This window comes from Lacerta agilis, chromosome 2 (assembly GCF_009819535.1).
Source record: "Lacerta agilis isolate rLacAgi1 chromosome 2, rLacAgi1.pri, whole genome shotgun sequence".
Taxonomy (NCBI): Eukaryota; Metazoa; Chordata; class Lepidosauria; order Squamata; family Lacertidae; genus Lacerta; species Lacerta agilis.
In genome coordinates this window covers 25113686-25136490 of record NC_046313.1, presented here as the reverse complement: position 1 = coordinate 25136490, position 22805 = coordinate 25113686, and the positions used below count along the sequence as shown (strand labels likewise).

At 45.8% G+C, this 22805-nt stretch overlaps 1 protein-coding gene across 2 annotated transcripts in view; it reads right to left on the bottom strand.

Moving 5' to 3' along the window:
• Window positions 1–1912: 1912 nt before the first annotated feature.
• TTYH2 (tweety family member 2) overlaps window positions 1913–22805 on the bottom strand; it is a 79081-nt gene continuing 58188 nt past the window's right edge. The window contains exons 5-14 of one of the 2 annotated variants that reach the window (XM_033138953.1): window positions 21089–21184; window positions 20539–20611; window positions 18564–18633; window positions 17018–17073; window positions 16181–16273; window positions 15235–15327; window positions 14959–15101; window positions 13283–13468; window positions 9139–9218; window positions 1913–2221 (exon numbers count right to left, since the gene is read on the bottom strand). In XM_033138953.1, coding sequence (XP_032994844.1) covers window positions 2184–2221; window positions 9139–9218; window positions 13283–13468; window positions 14959–15101; window positions 15235–15327; window positions 16181–16273; window positions 17018–17073; window positions 18564–18633; window positions 20539–20611; window positions 21089–21184 — 928 coding nt within the window. In that variant the 3' untranslated portion in view covers window positions 1913–2183. Of the gene's footprint in view, window positions 2222–9133; window positions 9219–13282; window positions 13469–14958; window positions 15102–15234; window positions 15328–16180; window positions 16274–17017; window positions 17074–18563; window positions 18634–20538; window positions 20612–21088; window positions 21185–22805 lie in introns of both variants that reach the window. The other variant, XM_033138954.1, reaches the window with a different exon arrangement.

Genomic DNA, 22805 nt, shown 5'->3' with positions numbered 1-22805 from the left:
GGAAGGAGAAGAAACTCAGCAAAGAGCAGTTAAAAGAGCTAAACACAGCGGACCTATTAAAAGTGGCAGTAATCTTTTACTTTTATACCATGAAAAAAGGCTCTTGCTCAGCCATTCATCCAGTACCCTGTGGAGAGTAAAGATCTGGTTAAGGCCAATGATGGACAGGGGAGCATCTCAATGGACTGGGCTTACTGAGCGTGCACAGAAAAACTGTGTTGGGGGGTGGGGAGGAGAAATTTGAAAAGGTTTTCAGCCAGTCAGATAAAACCTCTTTTAGTTTAATTTTTTAAAAAAGATGAAAAAAGATGTGCCCTTTGTAATTTTGCAAAATATTCCGCATGAAAAGCACTCCCTGACGTTAACTTTTCATTTAAATTCCTAGTTTTCAAATGACTGAAGAATTTTGACAGATTTTTCTGAGCACTTGGGGTCAAAAAGAAAGCAATTTAAAATGGCTGTTGTTGAGACATTTCATTCCGAAATCCGCTAGACAGAGGGTGATGACAGGTGGGTGTCCTGCCCCCCCCCCATAAATCCTGGCTACATCCATGAGCTGGACTAAACTCAGAGACACACACACAGACACAGACACAGACACAGAAGAAGGACAAAAGAGAATCCCTCTCTTCAGTACTGGGTGGAAATGGAAAACCGCGTTCCATTTCTATTGACAGGCAAAGTTGTGCTACAATCGCTGCAGTGATGAGCACCAGTTCTAGTTTAAAAGGACTCCTTCGATTAGCATTGATAGCTCTCAAGAGTCTCTAAAGAGAGTAGGTGTACCACAGTCCACGACTGGAGAAAAACAGACAAGACATTACTCTCAATGGAAATTGTACTAAGACATTGTCTGTCAGCGGCACCTTCATGGCAATGGTCAGAGCCATTTCTCCCTATAAACATACCAACCAAATTGTCATTGTTATTTTTATCCGCCTCGCCCCAGCATACTGAGAGAAAAGAATGCTTGAATATGTCAACGTTTTCTTCTGCATGGGCAATGGCATTTGATTAAGAAATATCAGTGCTAAAAACAGAAATTTGTAAATTATTCAACATATTAAAAAATAACTCACCTCACATGTAATTAATAAAAAAAATCTTTTAAAAGAGAGAGAGAGAGAGAGAGGTTATGCTCCTTTGGATAGCCGATATAAAAACACTGGAAAGAATAACAATAATTATTGTAATACAAAGAACAAACAAAATGCATAAAAGAACAAACAAACCCAGTTTGTTCTAAAAAATAATACCTGAGGCCATCGAAGCATGTGGCTGAACTGCATGTTAATTCTAATAAACCGATGACAAAGGGAGGAATACTGACTGTGGATCTCGTACCATTCTACACCAAACAGGTGCTATGAAAAGGGCAATGAAGATGATGAAGTAGCAGCCAGAAATAGGCTTTTTTTGTGCAGAGACCTCTCTAGAGGGGAAAAGAAAAAAAGAAAATTCGCTCTAGTGGTTGGTATTGCATTTGACTCCAAAAGCGGGTTGCGTTTTTCTTTTGTGGAAAGCAGCCCAACTTCCCTTAGGTCACTGTAGGCTGTGGATCAGTGTTCTGTTTTACTTGTACAGTGTACTGGTCTTTGTTATTTGCTCTTAACAAAACAAACAAAACAAACCAAAACAAAAAGGAAGCCCGAACCACATCATCAACGATGGGGGGAAAAAAACCCAGCCCTCAAGTCAGTACAGAGGGAAAGCCTGTGCATAAACTTCTGACAGTCCCAAACCCTAATTTCACCCCGTCCTCTCCACCCAAAAAAAGGTTTGGGGAGGGCAATGCACTGGTGGCAGGAAGGGATCAGGAGGAAATGGCGAGTCGAGGAGACTTCGGAGCAGTTCGCTCGAGGATGGAAGCACCGGGTACCATCTGCGTGTGCGAGAGAGGAAGACTAAACATTGTGAGAGAGAGAGGAAAGGCCGCCGGTCGAGCACCTGGGATAATCCCCGGAAGGTTATCCGTAGTGCCAGCGGGTGTCTTCTTCAGCCGACTCCCTCTCAGAGAGCCCTTCTGCATCATTGTGGAGGCAATTCTATTTCCCTGCAGTCTGTGCGCCTTCCAAGTTGTCACTGGGTTTTCCACTATAGCAACATCGTTTGTTGTGGGCTTTTGTCTACAAGGTGAGTGCTAGGCTGGAAATTCGGGGCCGTGCTGTCGCCTGTGATCATCATTAACCGATAGATAGGTGGCTCGCATACTTGGAGAATACTAGGGAGAGGAGAGAGAAGGGGGACAGGAATTATGCATCTTGCAGTTCTCAACACCGGCTTAGGATGTAACTGACAAAGACTATGAGATGACCATCCTCCCCACCCCCACCATTAAACGTGTGTTTGCTTGGTTTTTTAAATAAGAAGTCCTGCAGAAAGAACATGGGATGGTGCAAAAACAGTTCAGACTCGGCTCTTGGAAGCTACGTTTGTGCTTCCCCTTAGGTCTCATGTGGCTTATAAAACAACATCCTAACCATTGGCAGCGGGTGGAGTGAAATGAGGCGGCAATAGAAAGGCACCCAGAAAAGAAGAGTGAAATGCTGGCAAGTGGGAATGGACCTGGTGTTATTTGGAAAAGAAAGCGGGATAATTGAGGGAAGTTGAAAGCACACGGAACATCCCACTGAAAATAAGGACCTACGTTTTCTCCACCCAAGAGTTACAGGCAAAACAGTGGGCAGAGAGGAGGACCATCTGTTTTGAAAGTGTCACATTTTTAGACACATGGAACAAAATTCATCTGCTCACTATACCGGTTTTATTTCGTTGGGTAAATTCCTGCTACTGACGACTTTTTTTTTTTTAAATCGTCACAGGGAATTCCTTCCTCCAACTACAGATGAAAATGATGTCTCCTACTTTAAAATCTTTCTGTGATTTTTTCCCAACCCTCTGGAGCAGATCGGGTGGTGGTGGTGGTGGGGCAGGCACATGGGAGTGAAGACACGAAGTCCTGTTCCGTAGGTGGAAGTCCTTGCGCTATTAGCAGACCAGTATTCACTGGATACAACCCCCATTAAGATTCAGGCTTGTACTCTTTGTAGTACAAGCTGAGGCCGCTACTTCATTTTACTAGAATCCCAGTAGTCTGTCAACATATGCCAAAATTAGAAAGCAAGGCTGCACACTCAGGATCTTTTAATAGTTAAGGCATAAGTAACCTGTGCCAGGTGAGTGCCAGTATGCACTCTTGCTTAAGAGGATACCTTTGTGTTTTGGACCAAGGTCTACCTAGCACAAGATACTGTACTTTCCGTATATTAGACGATGGTTTTTGTTTTTTTAATGTCAAAGAAGGTTAAAAATTGGAGGGGGAGGCTAGTCTTATATACAGGTAGTGATTTTGGGGGGGCTGCCGACTGGTTGCAGGCACAACTGCATGCTATACACGGGGGGGGGGGGGAAATAAATACGGTACTTAGCAACCAGTAGGTGACAAGACAATTTGATGGGCATTGGTCAGTGGTCCACTGATGGCCTGAAGCCTGCCTTCTGTCTACCCCATCCTGTATAAGCTTATTACAGGTACTGTAGAAACTATTCTATGGTCATTTCCAGAGAACTGAACCTCAGTTCCCCCCAATAAATACGCCGCAGTTCCATGTGCGTTGGGTGGGCCCCCCTTTTACTCCCAAGATGCTGCTTCTATTGTAGGGATGTTAGTACCCAGCAGCCAGTGTGGTTTTAGCGAATCAAGTGATGGTTTGGATCAGGAAGACACGGGCTCAAAATGCTAGGAAGCAGTCCCATAAAAAGACCCCGGTAAGTATTCTCTCTCTCAAAGCCTAGCTCACAAGGTTGTTGTTGCAATGATAAAACCGCAACTTTTTTGGGGTGGGGGTGGGGTGAGGAGAAACCTTGATCAGAGGACCCCCTCAGCGGCTTGAAGGAGTGGACAATACACAAATGCAAATAAATCACAACGGCCTGCAGCGGATTTCTTCTCTTATCTACAGCATCCACTGCCATTAGCTTCTGGAATGTGGTTAAAAGTCAAGAGGCAAATTGCCACTGTTTAGGCAAGTATCATCCATAACTTCTCCCTCTTCCCACACTCCTCTCCATTTTTTTTTAAAAATGTCTATTTCTATATATTCCTGAAGAGAATGTGTGAGGCAAATTTATGGTGGCAGAAAAAAAGGAGGAGCAAAAACTCCAGGTTCTTGAAGCAGCCATTCTCACCCAATGGACAGGAAATGCAGTGAGATCCAGTTTAATTTAACTGAGGGAGCTAAGGGATTTTTTTTCTGAAAGCTTTTTTGTTCACCCAATACAACCACTCGTGCATTTATTCTTAATGCACTAGTGGTTGTTTGGGGAGGCTGGGCCTCCATTTAAATATTTTGGTTTTTAAAAGCTTGAAAAGTGGAAAACTCATGACACCTCACCAGTCTTCAGTGTATAAAGCCACCATTTTGAGCTTTCCTATGGAAAAAAGAAATCAAGCCCTTTCCATTTCAAGAACTTTGCAAAGCCAGCTCCAGAGTTAAGTTTTGTTTAAAAAAACAGGATAAACCAATATTGCCATCTCATCCATCTATTTGGTGGGACAGGGTTCCTGCACTTCTGTATTATTGGAAAGTATAAGACTAAGGAAAACAGCTAGGTGGGGTTGTTGTTTTTAGGTGTCAGGTCTGAAATATGTGTGTTGAGGGGGAAAAAGAGTGTTCCAAATCACAGCATTAAGGAAAACGATTCACAGTCTTATTTTTCTGCAGCTCAAAAAAGCTTGGAAAGCCTGTTTCTTTGGGGGATTTTAAATTCCATTAAATTGGGCTGTTCAGAGTGTGGAGGGAGGGGTCTGAATTAATCCGACTGCATTTATAGTTTCATCATCACCCTTGAGCTTTTGCAGCTCCAACCTCTGCAACAGCAGAGTCCCAATGTTAAACACCCGATTTAAAAACAGTTCCCATAAAAGAAGGAACAATTGTCACTTAGGATTAAAAAAAAGGGATGTTATGGATGCTTGTATTCTAAGTGCAGGCTCTTCTGCTCTTTTGAATTACCACCAGGGTGGCAGTCCTGATGCATAGCCCAGGGTCTTGGTTCCCACCTACAGATGAAGCTACAGATGGAGCTTTACCAGACCAAGACTTTAGGAACAGCAGAAACAGAAAGGAGTTCAGGGTTATTTTTTCATTAAGTTGTTGTGTCTTTGCTTCTCTATTGTACAGTGTTATTTTACGCACTGCAACTTTGCCGTTATTTTTTCTTGATTACGGTTTAGAAATTATTTACTGTAATGGTTAAGGACGAGTTTGTTTAATTATTACTTCCAGGTATTAATTTTATTTTGCACTGTTTCTATTCTGATGGATGGTTGAACATTACTTTATTTGATACAAGTTGTTTATTTGAAAGTTATGTTTCTATTATGACAATTCCGTATTGGATCAGATTGTTATAAGGTGCATGCGATATTTGTTGTTTTCTTCAGCCTGTAAACCGCCTGGTGTAAGGTATATAGAAAGGCGGTATACAGATTAAAAATGAAATGAAAAAATGAAACGAAATGGGAGAGCCATTGGTCCCCCATCACTGATTTTTAGTCACATTTGGGATGAATGAAATAATGACGTTCTGGAGTGGATGGTTGAACACCTCTTATCAAAGAGGCTCAGTATCCTGCTTGCATCAAAATATAATTTGCAGCATGCTCTAAACTGAGTTACTGGATGATGCAAAATAAGCCCAAAGGCTAATTGTGTAATTTTGTTAAATAAAGGCACACAGTTTTACTGATGCATAATTTTGTTTGTTTTGTTACTTTGGAGTTATTCCAGTGGCGATTTTAGTGTTAGAATGTAATTCCTTCTCTAATTGGCCAATATGTACATCTAATTCATGGTTTCCCAAGTTGGGTCTCCTGCTGTTTTTGGACTACAACTCCCATCATCCCTAGGTAGAAGGACCAGTGGTCAGGGATGATGAGAGCTGTAGTCCAAAAACAGCTAGAGACTCAAGTTTGGGAAACCCTGGTCTAGATAGCATAAGAACAGGTGTTTGGTGCCCTCAGGTGCCTTTCGCTTTGTTTGAAAACGGGACTTCCCAATTTCCCCTCCCCTCCTTTCTGTTCTTACATTGAGCTCTTTGACTCAGAAAGAGGCAGGGCACAGTTTGCACAAGAAAAAAAGAGATAGCCCTGCAGCACCTTCAAGGCCAACAGATTCCCAGTGACAAAAGCCCTCGTGGGACAGAGCCCACTTCATCACATGCACAAAGTTCTGCCCTCATTTGGCAGGTGGAGGGTGTGATGGTGGAAAGTTGTTATTGCAAAGTGAAGCCAGAGAGGCCCAAGGCATGCATGCAATGCGAGTGCCCACATTGTGAGCATGAGTTTCGCAAAGGAAATTCAGTCAAAGGAGTCCAAGATGCAGGAGTAAGGAGGGTGGACGCCTAAGTGATGATGAATAATGCACATGAAACACGTAAAGAAAGATTATTGCTTTCTGTAAGTGAGCAAGGCCATCCCCAATCCCCATTGAGCCCCGTTCTGCTGCCCACCAAACCTGCCAATGAACTCCAACATGGCAGCTTCATGCAGGAACCTGACTTTTAAAATTCTCTTAACGTTTCATCCCTTCTACCCCCACTTTTGTCTGCAAAAAACTTAAGCCACGATAAATCTTTAGTCTTTTAAGGTGTCACGACTCTCACCCGCCCCTTTTGTGCAATAGATTAGCATGAGTAAACTCCATGGGAATTACAGTCATACCTCTGGTTGCGTTCGTCACGGGATACAAACGCGCTGAACCCCGGAAGTACTCGAACGGGTTACTTCCGGGTTTGGCGCGTTGCGCATGCGCAGAAGCACTGAATCGTGCCCCGCACATGCGCGCTTCAGGTTGCACTCGGCTCACGTTGTGAACGGGCCTCCGAACAGATCCCGTTCGCAACCAGAAGTACCACTGTAGTTGACGAAGCACAGGGGAAATCCCTAGCTGGGTAAAGCAGAATGAAACTGCAGCATTGATGTTTCATTGTATCATATCTGAAGAGCTTCTACTAATTGGTCTATTTAAAGCAGCATTTGCTTGGCAAATGTTTATTCCAAAACAACAACCAACCAACCCTATTCACTTCACAGGTTCTCAGCATGCTGAGAGTTGGGCATCATTTGGCCTGTAAACTAATCAACAGGGCTTTAAAAAATTGCTCTAATTTAGGCATAGGGCAAACTCGGCCCTGCAGACGTTTTGGGACTACATTTCCCATCATCCTTGACCACTGGTCCTGCTAGCTAGGGATGATGGGAGTTGTAGTCACAAAACATCTGGCTGGGCCAAGTTTGCCTATGCCTGCTCTAATTACTATACCATTCCCAAAAATATACTGTACTTTCCGTGTATAAGACTATTGTTTTTCCTTTAAAAATCATGCTAAAAAGTTGGGGGGGGGGTCATCTTATACATGGACGTTTGATTGGTTGCTGCCACAGCTGTCAGCGCCTATTGTGCGTGTTATTGGTTGCTACATCAATGGTGGTGCTGATTGGCTGACGCTCCGGCAGTTGGGCGGGCGATTGGCAGCTTTTGCTGGCGACAGGACAGACGGGAGGTGGATTTCACGAACGCGTGCAGGTGAGTGATTTTTGGCAATCCCCCCAAAAGAAGCTCAACAACCCTGGTAATACCCTCCCCCCAAAGTTCAACAACTCTGGGCAATCATCTGCAAAAAAAGCTCAACAACTCCGTGCTATCTCCCCCCATTTTCTTAAATTTGAGTCCCCCAAAATTGGGGACATCTTATACATTGGGGCGTCTTATAGACGGAAAAGTATGGTATGCAGTAGACCTCAGTGATGCGAAATCTCATGGGAGGCAACCCTAGCAGCCTGAAATTCTGGGTGCCTATCAAGCTTTTTTTTTTTTTTTGCATTATCCCATTATGGGGGAAACCTCCAGTTTCATCCAATGGAATCCACTAAACTAAGCACAACTACTCTACTGCAAATCAAAAGAATACAGGAACACTTTGAATTCTGGAGGTTCCCATGTTATGGAGGGTCAGGGGAAACGTACAGCACACAGGAAAGTGACGGGAAAATCACCAGGGAGGGGAAATTAGCCAACTCCAGCCCCCAAAACCAAGAAAAGTACAAACAGAAAACATATAAGCACTTACTCTTGAAGGGCAACATAGCTCCAAAACAGTAGATGCAAAAACAAAGCAAAAGTTAGCAGGCAAGATGTGTTTCAAAGGAACGTTATGCCAAACTTATAAAGAGCTTTTGCTTAAGAGTGCAGCAAGTTTGCAGAAAAAAACATGGAAGGGTTATTAAAAACAAAAAAAAAGGAGGGGGGAAAAGCAAGCATAGAGTATATATCCGTTCTTCTAGATCTGTCACCCCCAACCTTCGGCCCTCCAAATGTTTGGGACTACAATTCCCATCATCCCTGACCACTGGTCTGTTAGCTAGGGATCATGGGAGTTGTAGGCCAAAACATCTGGAGGGCCGCAGGTTGGGGGTGCCCGTTCTAGATGGTTAGAACTTGAGCAGCGTGAACACAATTTTAACTGCACACAGGGATTATTATTTTTATGGCACTGTGTAACATGCTAATATATACAACACACAGAAAAGGTAATGCAAAGTTATAGACATCTATTGGCAAAACCGGCAAACGTTTGCAGGATATACGTCACACCATGGGCTGAGAAGTACCAGTACACAGAGCAACACAGAGTTGCTTTCTGCCCTATTGCTACAAAGCTGCCCATAGCTAGCCTGCAAGGATACCGTCTCAATGGACTGCACCCTGTGCTGCCAAAAGGGTGAGAGAGCTAAAACGGCCGTGGGAGGAAGAAATGCCGGACTCAAAAAAGCAGGACTTCTTGCAGCAGTTTAACTTCCGGCAGATATGAATCTCTGGGTAAAGGACTGTCTTTTTCCCCTGAAAGGGGAAGGTTTCCCCCGGGCTTCTTTTCCTCATCTCTAGCATCAGAAACAAAACTATTTTGGCGTTTGACAAAAAGCAGGAGGCTTTCTCGTCCCGGGTTTGTTTTGTTTTTAAAATTATTTTTCAAAAAAATGCATTTTAATATAGAGAGGTTAGTAAAAGCAGAGGAAACGATAATAAAAAAGAGGGTCTGTTATAAAAATGATTTGGCCTCCGACGCCCACCGTACCGTGGGGGGAGGGCGATCCTCTTCCAATCAGTGGGACGTTCTCATAGCGTGGGTTCCCACCAAAGAGCACAGCTTGGTTCCTGCAGGTAGAGAGGAGTAAGATCAGGAGGGCAGTCTGTTGAAACGAACTCCGTTCTGAGCCTGCGGCTAGGAAACAATCCCGTTACATTCCTACACAAGCAACCGATTCGAGTTGTGGGTAGGGGACAGAGGAGGAAGAAGGGAAGAAGAGACGCCAATTTAATAATGATAGTTTTAATAATGCCAATCCTGTTCTTGGAAGCAGAGACAACCTATTCAACTAAAAAAAAATTGCTGGCCTGGTGAAGAGGTGGCAGAACGTCAGCCGCAGTCCGTTGGGTTGACCTCTGTGATTTATTTCTTTCCTTTTTGTACCTAATTTTTATTAAATTTTCTGTTTTACCACTTTAAACTACTCGTTTTTACATCCTTAAAATATCAATGACTTCCCATCTTCTCTTTCCACGGTTCATTTTACATATCATAAATCCCTGCATATTTTACAGAAACTATACCATTCAGTATTCCATTATTGCATCCACCATAACTTATCTGCACTGTTGCATTTATCTTAATGCTGCCAGTGTTTTTCAGCGGCACACAGTTATTTCCCATATACTCAATGAGCATTTTCCAGTCTTCTCCAACGTATGTTCTTCTATGTTCTCTATTCTATATGTTAGGTCTGCAAGCTTCACATATTCTGTCAACTGAAGTTGCCACACTTCTTGGTTTGGGACCTCGCTTGTTCTCCATTTTTGGCCTAACAAAACACGGGCCGCAGTAATGGCATACACAAACAACCCTTTTTGACACCTGGGAATTTCAGTCGGTTGACCTCTATGATTTCTAGAATACTAATATCTTCCCCTTTACTTTACCTCACACCACAACAAGGAGTGAGGAATAGAGGAATGTACCTGCCGACACAATCCTTGGATCTTTCCACAGCTCTGCCCTTTATAGGTGGAACTTATGAAGCAGAAAGGAGTCATACTGGCAAGCAGTTCCTCCATTTTCTAGAGGTACCCATTTACCTCAGTGAGGGATGCTGGCAGAGGTGAGGGGCAGGCTAGCAAGAGCTGAGAGACCAGAGCAATGAATGAAAGGATATGTGTGTGTGTGTTTCTCTCTCTCTCCACATGACAGGAGAAAACACACTTCCGTTGGTCTACGAGAGGTCAGCCAGCGCTAGATAAAAATGGGACACCATCCACTTCCTGCCCACCTCTGGGCCTAGCAATTCTCAAGTCTTGTCCAAGCAAAGAGGAGGAATGATAACTTTGTGCTAACCTGATGAAGATTTAACCAAACAAGCCAGCAGCTCAGGAGGCAGTACAAGAGTGATTCTACCACATGCAGCTATGCATGCGCTATTGTGCCACAGTCCATTCACGAGACTGTACCGATCTCTGAATGTCCACGGGAAACTACTTGTTTGAAAACCTTGTCCCCAGGTTCCAATCTCCTTGCACATGGAGACTTACAAGAGGTAAGGAAAGTCTTGGGGGGGGGGGGAATGTCCCGTGCAAGGACTTGCTGTTGTTGCATGCTACAAACAAGGCACGTGAATCGGCTCCACTTGTCCCAGATGTGGAACAGCTGGCTAAGGGCTGCTTCTTGAGGTTATTATTTGGGACACACGTGCAGGAAATAAAATCTCTTACTCCCCACCCCCACCCAAGATACACTGGGCACATGCAACAAGGAGCGTTTTGGCACAATAGTTTCAAAACTAGCAAACACTTAAAACGTTGTTCCAAAACGTGTACAGTCATACCTCATGTTACGTTTGCTTCATGTTACATTTTTTTCAGGTTGCGTCCCGCGGCGACCCGGAAGTACCAGAAAGGGTTACTTCCAGGTTTGCCAGCTCGCGCATGCGCAGTAGCACAGATACGGCGCTTCAGGATGCTGGCTTTTCACGTGCGAACGGGCCTCCGGAATGGATCCCGTTCGCAACCAGAGGTACCACTGTATTTTATTTAAATTAAAGGTTCAAATCCTACAACTTCATCTGGGCTTTAATGATCTTTCCAGATGCGAGACACCCACATTTTCACTCACTGCACTCCTTGTGACAAGTGTGCTGCCATCATCTGGCGAGCAGAGACAAGCCTTAGCCTTGCTCCTAACCTTGGAGCTATGGAAATGTGCAGGGGTCTTTCCAGGGGTTGTAGAATGACCTCCCCTGCCAGGCTCCAACGGTTGGCTGGAAAGTTGTGGCTCGTTTGGGTGCTGCTCACCTCAGGCCTGGGGCACTGCTAGGCACTTAAAGATTCAGGGCACAGGCCCAAAGCTACAAATTAGCATAGCTAATTTATATGCACAGATTCAAATGCAGAATTCAAATGTCACAGAAGGCAAGCAAATATCCCCTTCAGGCAATCTTTCCAATTAATTTTCACCCCAACCTAGATCACCCCAAATTAGTTCCTCTTCAATTCAGTTACCCTCAATAACTTCACAACAGATCGTGCTTGTATCAGCTCAATAACCCACCAACTGCTCCCATTCATTGCCTCCCAAAATAATTTAAGGTTACTTAAATAATTATCCTGCCTAGTGGCCCAGATCACCCCGCCAATTCATTCTCTCCCAAAATCATTCTGGGCCTTCGCTCCCCCCTGTAGAAACACTCCCGCCTCAAGCACTTTTGAGTGCCAAGACTGAGGAAGTGGCCAAACAGCCGAGCTCCCTGCTTCCCTTTCCTGTAGGAAAGAGAGATGGAGGCTTCTTCAGTCATGTGACATCATTCATTATTTAGAAAAGAATAAAATATATATACTGGATGCAATGCATGTTTTGAGACATGGCGGAAAATGCAGGTAGCACGTACTCTTCCATCTAGGAAAACAGATGCTGTGCTAAAACTTTTCAAATATCCATTCTAGCAGAACTGTTTGCCCCCTCCTTCAAAACAATCAATCAAGAGCAACTCAGGTAAGGCAATCCAGTGTTAGATCTATCTAATGATGGGAAAAGATTGCCAACTGATGCCTTCCCACTTTGTAATGTTTAGCTAAATATGTCCTCGGGGTTCTTCCACCCAAACAACACTTTACTGGCTACTGCCCTCTGAGGGCAGGAAAATGGTACCAGGACACATGTTGTTTTAACTGAACATCACCAGAGGTGCACAGAAAGGCTGGCAGTAGTCATGCATGCCTTCTTTTGCAAAGTATGAACCTGCTGAACCTCATTTATTGCCATTCCTTCATCATCCTCTTCCAATCTACCATGAATGAAAACCGAGGAAAACAATATGAATCAGGCGGAGGAAGCAAGGAGGAGCTAAGTGGGCAAGGCTCCTCACACCAAATGGAGCTGTTTCGAAACAGAGAAGCCACATGTTTCTCGCTTGCTGGATGACCAACTTCCAAAAATAAAAGTAAGTGGGAAAATATCACCTCTTGGTAAAAGAGGATGCTAACACAGAAGCTAACACAGTACAGAAGACAAGAGACTGTGTTAAATCAAACTTTCTCTAGAACAGTAGTTGAACGGAATCCAAAACATTTGGAAACCAAAGCGCCACTTCTGATTGGCTGCAGGAAGCTCCTGCAGCCAATCTGAAGCCGCGGAAGCCCTGTTGGACGTTCTGGTTCCATAGAACGTTTGGAAACCGGAACTACTTCCGGGTTTGCGGCGTTTGGGAGCCAAAACGTCCGAATACGATCCAAGGTACGACTGCATTAGCATTTCAGGGTCTGTGTCTATAGGCTTCTCTTTAAAAACGCTTCTTCCAAAAAGCAAGGCTTTTGTTTCTCCGTATCTTTCAGTGAGCCAGAGACGGCTCACCCACTGGGCGGTTAGGAACATCTGTCCAAGGGATCAAGTCTAGAAGGGCTACTGGGTTGCCAGCTGTCGAGAGGGTGGGATGGAGAAACACAGCGGTTCTCAAAAGAGGGATGGATAGATGGAAGCAAATATGAAAAGTCAGCATGGATCCCAGCAGGGACAGATGGTATCGAAGGATGGAGAGCAGAGGATGGGAGGCACTCCTGAGCATACTGGGCCACCCAAAACGGTTAGCCAATCCCTGCAGTGACCTTGAGAATCCTACAGACGCGGACAGGAGCCTCAGTGCTGACTTTTGGTGCCCCAGTTATCTTGTACTCACATGTACTCCGATACTGGTGCGTTGGAGATGGTCTGTGCTGGAGGCTGCAGGCTGGTCTGGCTACCTAGGCTGCTACTGTAGCTGCAGAAACTACGGAGCTGCCCCCGGCTGGGGTTGTGGGCGGCAATTCGTCGTGCCTGCGGATTGAAGGGGTCTTCTTCATCTATGTCGTCATAATCCCGGTCCCTAGTCAGGAGGAAAAGGGCATCAATTAGCACCAGATTGAGGCACCAACTCAACCTCTACTGTGCCCAGCAGAAGCTAGTGCCTTGTCGAGAAAACAAAAAATAAAAGGCTACATCTAAGAGCCAGGGGGAGTTTGTTGCACTGGAAGCACTGGCAAAAGCAGGGTACACAGCACCCCACTTCTGACTAGGGAGGAGGAGGCAGAATTGGGCGTTGCAGATGTTTTAGAGATCTGGAGATTTCTGGCAGGGTCCCTCATGTCAGCATCAGCAGCGACCAGGGAAGGAAGCAGAAGGTCTTGAAATGCAGCTGCTGGATACGAAGCCAAAGACTCCAATGCCTCCCTGGAAACTCAACCCCAAGGGTGGTCCGTATATTAAAAAGCAGCACAAGAAGCCCTCCTGGGCTTCCTTCACAAACCTCTACTTTAATACCGCAAGGAGGCCATGGAGCTTGTGAGTTCCGGGGATCGTCTGAAATGGATGCATTCAAGCAATGGGAACGTAAAGAGAGAGGAGAGGAGCTGGAAGAAGTATTGGATAGCCTTCCCTGGTTGCCTCGCTTTACTACACTTGTTCTCGTTTCGGTCTCTCCTCCTCTGCCCGTTCTTGCACCTTGTTTCTGACAAGTTAATGGGTGTAGAGGACCTATAAACATGGCTGGCTGTTGTTCGGCAGCAGACTTAAGTGCTCTGCGAAATGCAGGAGTATCTCCAAGCAGCCTCACGCCATGCTAGATCAGGGTTTCCCAAACTTGGGTCTCCAGCTGTTGTTGGGACTGCAATTCCCTTCCCATCATCCCTGACCACTGGTCCCGCTAGCTAGGAATGCTGGGAGTTGTAGTCCAAAAACAGCAGGAGACCCAATTCTGGGAAACCCTGTGCTAGATAGACAATCTAAGAACACAGGAGAAGCTGCCTTATGCAGAGTCAGACCATTGGGTCCACCAAGCTCAGTTTGGTCTACCATGGACTGGCAGGGTTTCAGGCAAAGGGGCTCCTCCTAGCCTTACCTGGAGAGGCTGGGGATTGAACCTGGACCTTCTGCCTGCAAAGCAGATGTTCTACCACTGAGCTGTGGCCTTCTCTCTAGGTTACTTGCAGGCTAACCTGTGGACCTTCAGATGTTGCTGGACTCACACCAGACCCATTCAGAATGGCCAATGGTCAAGAAGACACGAGCTGTAGTCTAACAACATCTGGAAATCCCCACAGGTTCTGTACTCCTGCTCCATTGGGTGGTATTTGGGACACCTTTGCAGGCTCTTTGACAGGAACCATCAAACCTGCACAGCTCCAACTTGTGGTGAGGGAGAGAACGAAGTCCATGATCCTGGTTATACAGTTCCTGGCTCAGAGGCAGCAAGCATACAGAGGGACAGCACCCATTGATGCCATTGCATTCATCCCCATTTAAATCCACCCTCCGCAATGGGCAATTCTGTCTCCAGTGTGCCCATGTGTGCTCCTGGCGGACCCTCTTCCATTTTACCTGCTGGCTAAATGCTTCCAGGCACGTGGCACGGCACAGATGACGGTGGAGAAGGACACGGCAGCCAAGAGGGAGAAAAGAATGAGGTACAGCAAGCCTTCCACCCCATCGTAGCAGATCCCAATCAAGGCATCCAGGTAGTCCTTTAATTTGATGGGAAAGGGAGGAGGGGGAAGGGAGGGGAAACGTCTCAACTCCTTGAGTGCCAACAGGCCCCAATCCACACAACACTGCCACCTCCCCACCTCCCAGCACGCCGTGCCTTACGCTGCTCACCTTGTGTAAGCCGCGGCAGTCCAACATGGCGGTCAGCTGGTGGAGGCTGCCCTCTGATTTGTTCAGTAGCTGCTGTATGCCTAGCAGATCTCTCTGCAGCAAGTGGGGTGGGGATTGGCAAGGAGGAGGAGGAGGAGGAGGAGGAGGAAGCAGAGACTTATTTGCGGCAGGGAAAGGAGCATGGCTACTGTGAAGCTCCAACATGGCCTAGCAGCCCTATGAAGCTGGATACACTTCCCAAAACGCAGGGCCGGAAAGGGGAGCCCCAAACTGGTCCCTTCTAATTATGTGCAAATAGCAGGCTCATTTATACGCACCCACACAGCCTGCTCCGTAACAGATGGGCCGTGGGTGGGTGAATGGGAGCCAGTAGGAACAGCCCCCGCTCTCCTTTTCATGCAACTTATTTGTGTGAGGGGAAATGCTTGAATAGGGCTTGTGTCTTGTGTCAAAAACCATCAGGCTGGAACCCTGGTCTGGAAGGAACCAGGAAGTTTGCCTGGTTCAGGAACCAAACTGCAACAATTAGTTCCTAAATGTATCCCCCTGGTTATGACTTGTTCAAGAGGTGCTGAGCAGTGATCAGGTTGCTCCTAGCTTTCCTGATTCTTGCTCCACTGAAGTTCCTCTGTGTTCTGAAAATGGCTTCCAGTTGCTGCCCAGACCGCTCTTGTCTCTTTGCCCTACATTCAACATCTTTTCTGTCGCTAGCCATACGCTCGAGCCTCTCCAGGAGACAACCTAACAACCTCCATGTTAAATTTGTGGGGGGCCACCCCCTTCCCACATTGCCAGCCTGGTCCTTGCCAAGGACTAATCTCGCAAATGGAAAGTACAAATCTGCTTCAGCCCAGTTGTACCCAATATACGTTGACATGGAAAGCTCCACAAAATGGCTTGGCACAGCCCCGATTCGTTAAGGCAAACCCAGCCCTGTGCTGTTTACCTCGGCTGTAGGGAAAAGAGGGAGAGCAAACTGCATGAGGCCTTGGATCTGGATCTGCATGGTCGTGAGAGAACGCTGGTAGATGGTCAGGGCCTGCAAAGAGGGAATGTAGTACAAAATGCATGAGCCAAGCTTTTACACAAAGGGCCACAAGTTCTAAGCCTTCACCGCTTTACAAGTCGACACAACCAGCCTCTTCCAAGTCCCGGGAGCCAGTCAGCCCCCCTCCTTACCTGTACATGGCAAAACTTTGGCCTCTCTCTCCCGCCCCCCAAACCTGCTGCGAAGCCTGGGTGGTTCGACCTACGGGCTCTTAGAACCACTTTATGGCTTCTCCTTTTCCTCTTCCTCTGGAAAAGAACACCAGATTTAGGGAAGCCCTAGGGATGGGTTCTACAATAGGGATTGAACTTGTGAGGCAATTCCCAAGTTCAGCCAAGGAAAACTCCTTTTACTGGAGAGGTGTGGCACCCATAAATCTAACTCCCCACTCCACAAAACTTAGCTTCTGATGCGATGGGAAGTTCATTCATAGAACGAGGGTGCAGCTATCTCTTGCAAAGTTGGAAGGAAGCCCTGTTGGGCTATCTAGCTCAAAGCAGGAAATCTATAGTTAAGAGCAGCCTCTAACAGCCTCTGCATGGAAACCATTAGCATGGAATCCTCTAGATAATTGGTTCCATTCCCAAACTGCTCTTACTGTAAAGGAAGTTTCCTTCCAATGTTCAACTACAGTCCACATTCCTGTAATTTAAGCCCATTAGATCTTTCCACCGCAGGTAGACTGAAGACATACTATTGGGAAGTTCCTATCATCAGGGCGCCCACATTTCTTACCTGCTGGAAGGGGTTGGTCAGACTCTGGCTGCAATACAGGTAGTACCGTACAATCTCTGCAAGGAAGAGGGTCATAGGTCAATGGGACAGTGGCACCCCTATTAGCCCAACCCAACTTAAGCACATCTCCTATCTGGGAATCTGCCTGCTTGGAATGCAACAAACCCTCTTGTGGCTCACACAGCGCCATAAAGAAATGTCTCCCTTTCACAACGCTGACTCTGCTTAATACTGTTTTGAAGGGAGGTGCCGTAGGAAAGCCTTGGATCCGACCAAAGAGCTGCCAAGCCCAGGATACAAAGGAAAACAAGGCCAGGATGTGCATATTCCTGGTGCCCCACAGCACACAATCTTCTATGGATTCTGTAAGAATTCCAGCTTTAATTACGGGCGGCTATTATTTATTACTGTTTATTAGTTTGTATACTGCTTAATATGCCAAAACGGCTTCTAAGCAGTTTACAACTATAAAAATCAATGCGTAATTAAAATACACAGCAACAAATCCACTGGGGCATTAAAACACCCTTAATTAAAATATGTAATAAAACAAGCAAATTAAAAAGTGTAACAGTTAAAAAAACAGTTATACTGAACATTATGCTAACAAATGTTCCCTAAATGCCTGTCAACCCATTAGCATGATTGCGTCATTTGCCGAGCATAATTTGCAAGGGGGGGGGTGAACGCTTCTTGCACTGATTTCCCCATGTAAATGCCCCCCATGTGTAGTTTTGTCCTAAAAAGGTGGGAGGATTGGAGTGACGCTGTGCCTACAATTTCAGAAAAACAACAAGTCTTAAGCAAATACTTACAACACAAGAGAGCTTTTGACACAGTGTCCAGAGCAATAGACTGTCTATATAACGTTTTTGTACCACTACGTAACAAACCATCATTCCACCTCTTCTTCATCACTCCAAATTTACGCAAAACATTTAAACAAAATCCCAATGGAACTTCCAAACACTGCAATCAAAGCTCAGGTTTATTCAAAACTCTGTAATTTATTATCTGGCTTTTATGTGAAAGGAACTTGATGCAGAATATCCCAACCACCAAGGAGAGAGACGGGTGCATTGAGAGTCTTAGAAGAAGTATTGACAGGCCACAACGTGCTCCCTGGTTCTCATTTCATGTCCACTTCTGGTTGCAAAAGGATAGCTTCTGCATTTACCAGTGGGCGAGAGGCAACTGGGGAGGTTTTGACAGCCCTGACAATTTTTATCAGCTACGAAAATAAAGCTACTATGTCCCTAGAAGTCCAGGGATTTGAGTTTCCCTTTCTGAACCAAGCTGAATATTTTAAAAGCCAAAAGTCTGTTCTAAAGCAAGCACAGGTGTGACCTTGGGTGCCCTTTGTTCGGACAGGTATAGCCTCCCTCGATCCCAGTCTGCAACTGTACGCCCTAAGGATACCCTGTGGACAGCAATGCCTATCTGAGAGCAGGAACAGGGTCAGGAAAGAGACAAACTGCAATGTTTGTTGGCTTTATCCAACTTCTGTCCAAATCAAGGCATCGCCCCCATGCCACAGGAATCTTACCTGCACTGAGGTCGCTTTGCGTCATGTTCATGATGAACTTATCTGGCGCCATGCAGAAGTCACTGGTACCCTATGAGAGACAAGAGTTTTAAAAAGGATGGTCCAGTCCCTGGAATCTGCAGGTAAGGCTAAGATTCCCTGTCTGAAACCCTGCAGGGCTGCTGTCAGTTAGTGTAGAGAAGGCACGTCCAGCTTCCAAGAGATTGCGATCTACTCCCAATATTAAAAAAAAAACTGGCAGTGATCTACAGTGGTACCCCGCTAGACGAATGCCTCGCTAGACGAAAAACTCGCTAGACGAAAGCATTCGTCTAGCGGGAGGCAGCCCCGCTAGACGAAAAAGTCTATGGGGCTGCCTCGCAAGACGAAAAAATTTCGTCTTTTTTTTTTTCCGTTTTGCGGAGCGCGGCTCCCATTGCCGCTCCGCAAGACGAAAACCCCGCTAGACGAAAATTTTCGCGGGACGAATTATTTTCGTCTAGCGGGGTACCACTGTACCTCCCATTGGATTGACCAGAGGTTTTTTTGGGAAAGCTTCATCCAAGTTGTTGAACTTCTTTTTTGGGGGGTGTTGAGCTTTTTTAAGGGAGGCTTAGCCTAAGTTGTTGAGCTTTTTTCCCTTTGCTTTTTTTTTGGGGGGGGGGATCAGTATCCCGCGATCGACCAGGATCATTCCGCGATCAAGCAGTACATCCTGGTGTAGAGAATGCAATTTTCATTACAGGTATGTGTGTCTAAAAACCATACCTGTAGACAGGGTGGATTTGATTAAAATCACGATTTAAATCACTAGACTTGATTTAAATCATTTTTTTTTATTATTTTTTTACAAAAAGGCTCATTCTTGCTGGTGTAATCTTTAATATTTACAACCAGGTGAAGGTTTTACTTTCGGAATAATAAATTTTCTGAGTAGTTTTTACAGTTTTACAGTTTACAAAATCTGCTCCCTGACTTGCTGGCCTTTCCCCCACCTGGCCTGGGAGGGGAGGGGCCCTGACTGACTCCAGCTACAAAAAACTGAGGCTGCTGAACAGACTCTTGGGTTGGGGTATTGTTTAGGAGTTTTTGTTGCTGTTATGGGTATGAATTCTTTGTACCTTTATATTTACATCTTACGTTTTATATGGAAACTTCTATTTGGTAGTTAGTGTACTTTTTATTTATTGTTTATGGATACTCTTATGTTTTTAATGATGTGAATCTTTTTATGCTGTCAGCTGCCTTGAGCATCATTTTTAAGTATGGAAACGTAAAGGTGAAGGGACCCCTGACCATTAGGTCTAGTCGCGGACAACTCTGGGGTTGTGGCGCTCATCTTGCTTTACTGGCCGAGGGAGCCGGTGTACAGCTTCCGGGTCATGTGGCCAGCATGACTAAGCCGCTTCTGGAGAACCAGGGCAGCGCATGGAAACGCCGTTTACCTTCCCACTGGAGTGGTACCTATTTATCTACTTGCACTTTGATGTGCTTTCGAACTGCTAGGTTGGCAGGAGCTGGGACTGAGCAACAGGAGCTCACCCCGTCGCGGGGATTCGAACCACTGACCTTCTGATCGGCAAGCCCTAGGCTCTGTGGTTTAGACCACAGCGCCACCTGTATCTCTTAAGTATGGAAAAGCAGGATACAAATAAAAGGGTGTTGTTGCTGTTAAGAGGTGTTGTTCCTCCCGAAACAAAACGAAACAAAACTACAAAAAGGACTGCGGTAGGCATAGCGAGAGGACCGAAATGTTTGTCCTGGCTTATATGCATCGAAAAATCAGCAGGGCTTCAGCAGCCTGCATGCTGGGAAGCTCGGTTACGCAGGCTTTCACCAGCCAGAGCTACCAGGTTAGCCAGGAAGGGAGCACAAAAACAAAACACAAGACATCGCAAGGTACACAGATACCATTCCAGCTCTTAAAGCAACCTCGGATATAACACTAAGGGAGGAGAGAAGAAGTGGGAAGCTACGTCCCAGGTTTTGTGCTTACCACCGCTCCCGAAACATCTGCTGCAAAGGAAGACCAGCTGAGAATGAGTGTGAAAAGCCCACAGCACAGAATCCTGTGGACAAAAGGCAAAACAGTCGGTGGACAGAAGCAGGGCTCCCTGAGAAGGTGTCGAGACAGGGAAATGCCCCCCCCCCCAATGTATACAGCGCTTAGCTGCCCTCAGCCTTACAGCATACCTGTAAAGCAGGTTGTGACTGCACCTATTTTACAGATGCAGAATGGAGGCAGAGCGGGGAGGGACTGTGGAAGCAGCGCCCAAAATGAGCCTACGGGCAACTATGCAGACTTAACGTGCCACGTGATGATTTATATATTAATTCCGGTGATTTCTAGCCCAGCTCTCCGGTAAAATCAATCCCAGAGCGGGGCCCCAACATAAAACAATACAATACATAATGAAATAAAAACGACCTGAAACAAAATCCAAACCCTAACAAACAACAAAACTATAGATTGCCTTAAGGAAGCGTGAGAGCGACAAAATGCCTCTTCCAGTCAACTAACCCAAGTGCAGGAGTCCTGTACTCACACAATAAGCAGACATTTGGAGTGCTTCGCCAGGCCCAGGCAGGCAATAAGGCAGATCACCAAGTCCAGGATGAACAGCAAGAGGTAGGAGAGCCATCTGTGGAGAGAGGGAGGCTGGTTATAGAATCACAGAATTGCAGAGTTGAAAGGGACCCCGAGGATAATCGAGTCCGAACACCCAGGAATAGGCAACTGCCCCATATGGGGATGGAACCTGCAACCTTGGCGTTATCAGCACCACGCTCTAACCAGCTGAGCTATTCGGTTATGATTCAGGCAATCCTGCAGAAAGGCTGGGAAAGGTGAAATGCAAGCAAGACCACAGATACTAAACGTGAGGGACTGCAGTACCTCAGAACCAGCCTTCTGCAAGCTGGTAACGCTCCTACATATTTTGGAATACAACTTCCATCAGGCCCAGCCAGTTTGCACCAAGCCACCCCCGGCCAAACTCTTTCGACATCCGGTAAGACTGGCTGTGGCAAGGAATGGACGTGAGCAACAGCCCAACCCCTCTCTCCCAACTCCTTTCCTCCTTTCACCTATTACTCAACATTTTGCAGGAGAAATCACAGGCAGCTGCGTCACTGTTTTCTTGGGGAACATTTATATTTTTGTAGGATGCCAACACAGCGAATGTGAAATTTCATGGCATAGGCTTTCCTAAATTTTCTGTGTAGTTTCCCCCCGCCCCCTGACAAATATATTTATGGACACTATATGGCCCTATTGCTCATTATTGTGGCAGTAGGGGGTGAGGGACTTAAAATAATGCAGTTGTGCAACAGCTCCTTTGATTTTTATTGCCATCGTTACGAAGAACCATATTCTCCGCACAGAGAAGCAGGACTTTTGGGCCGTGCACACTCTCTCTCCTTGTGTGGGTAGGCATCAAAACACAGAAGGGAACACTGTCATGGCTACGTCTGAAATTGAAGCGTGAACTTGGCCCTCGAAATGACTGAAAATAAAGGTGACAACTGTCCTGTCCGCATACTTGCAAAGTGTCTTTCCTTGTTGAAGCCAGGGCTCTTCAGTGTCCAAGCCAGAAGATGGGCCAAGACAGCTTCCCTGCAGAAGAAGTCTAGAACTGAGAGATTTTGACAGCAGCTTCACTCTATCAGCCTCAGGGCTCAGTGCAGCATATTTCCTTACAGGGATCGACAAGGACAAGGTGGTTTCAGTGGTTTCAGTTTGATGTCCTGCCCTTTCTCCCTTTTAAAAGTTTCTTTTTAACCCTTTGCTTAAAAGGTGGTTTCCTTTTCAAGAGATAAATGAAATCTGCAACTACATATAAAAATTAGCATATGCAGCTTTTTATGCTAATTTGCATCACGGCCCCGTGCCCTGGATCTAGCAACATCCCTGGAGACCAGACAAATGCTTCTAGGACAACCAGAAGCAGGGCCTGAAAAACTCTAGTCTTCTGACAAAGCCATTTCTGAGTTGCTGTCCATGATATTCCAGCTTCAGTTCCCCCCCATCTCTTGGCGGTTCTGAGAATCATTGCAATTTCCAGCCCACACAGTTGTGAAGATGTGATTGTGTGTGCGTGGGGAAATGCATGGTGAAATCTCAGAAGCTGTTGAGTGGGGCAGGGTGTGCTGAGCAAGCACTCAAGGGGCAAGAGGGCTTCAGAACATTGAACGGTTCTTTGCCCTTCTCCAAAAAGGAAAGTGAAAGCATGCAGATTTGCTTCATTCGAATAATTTATTCGG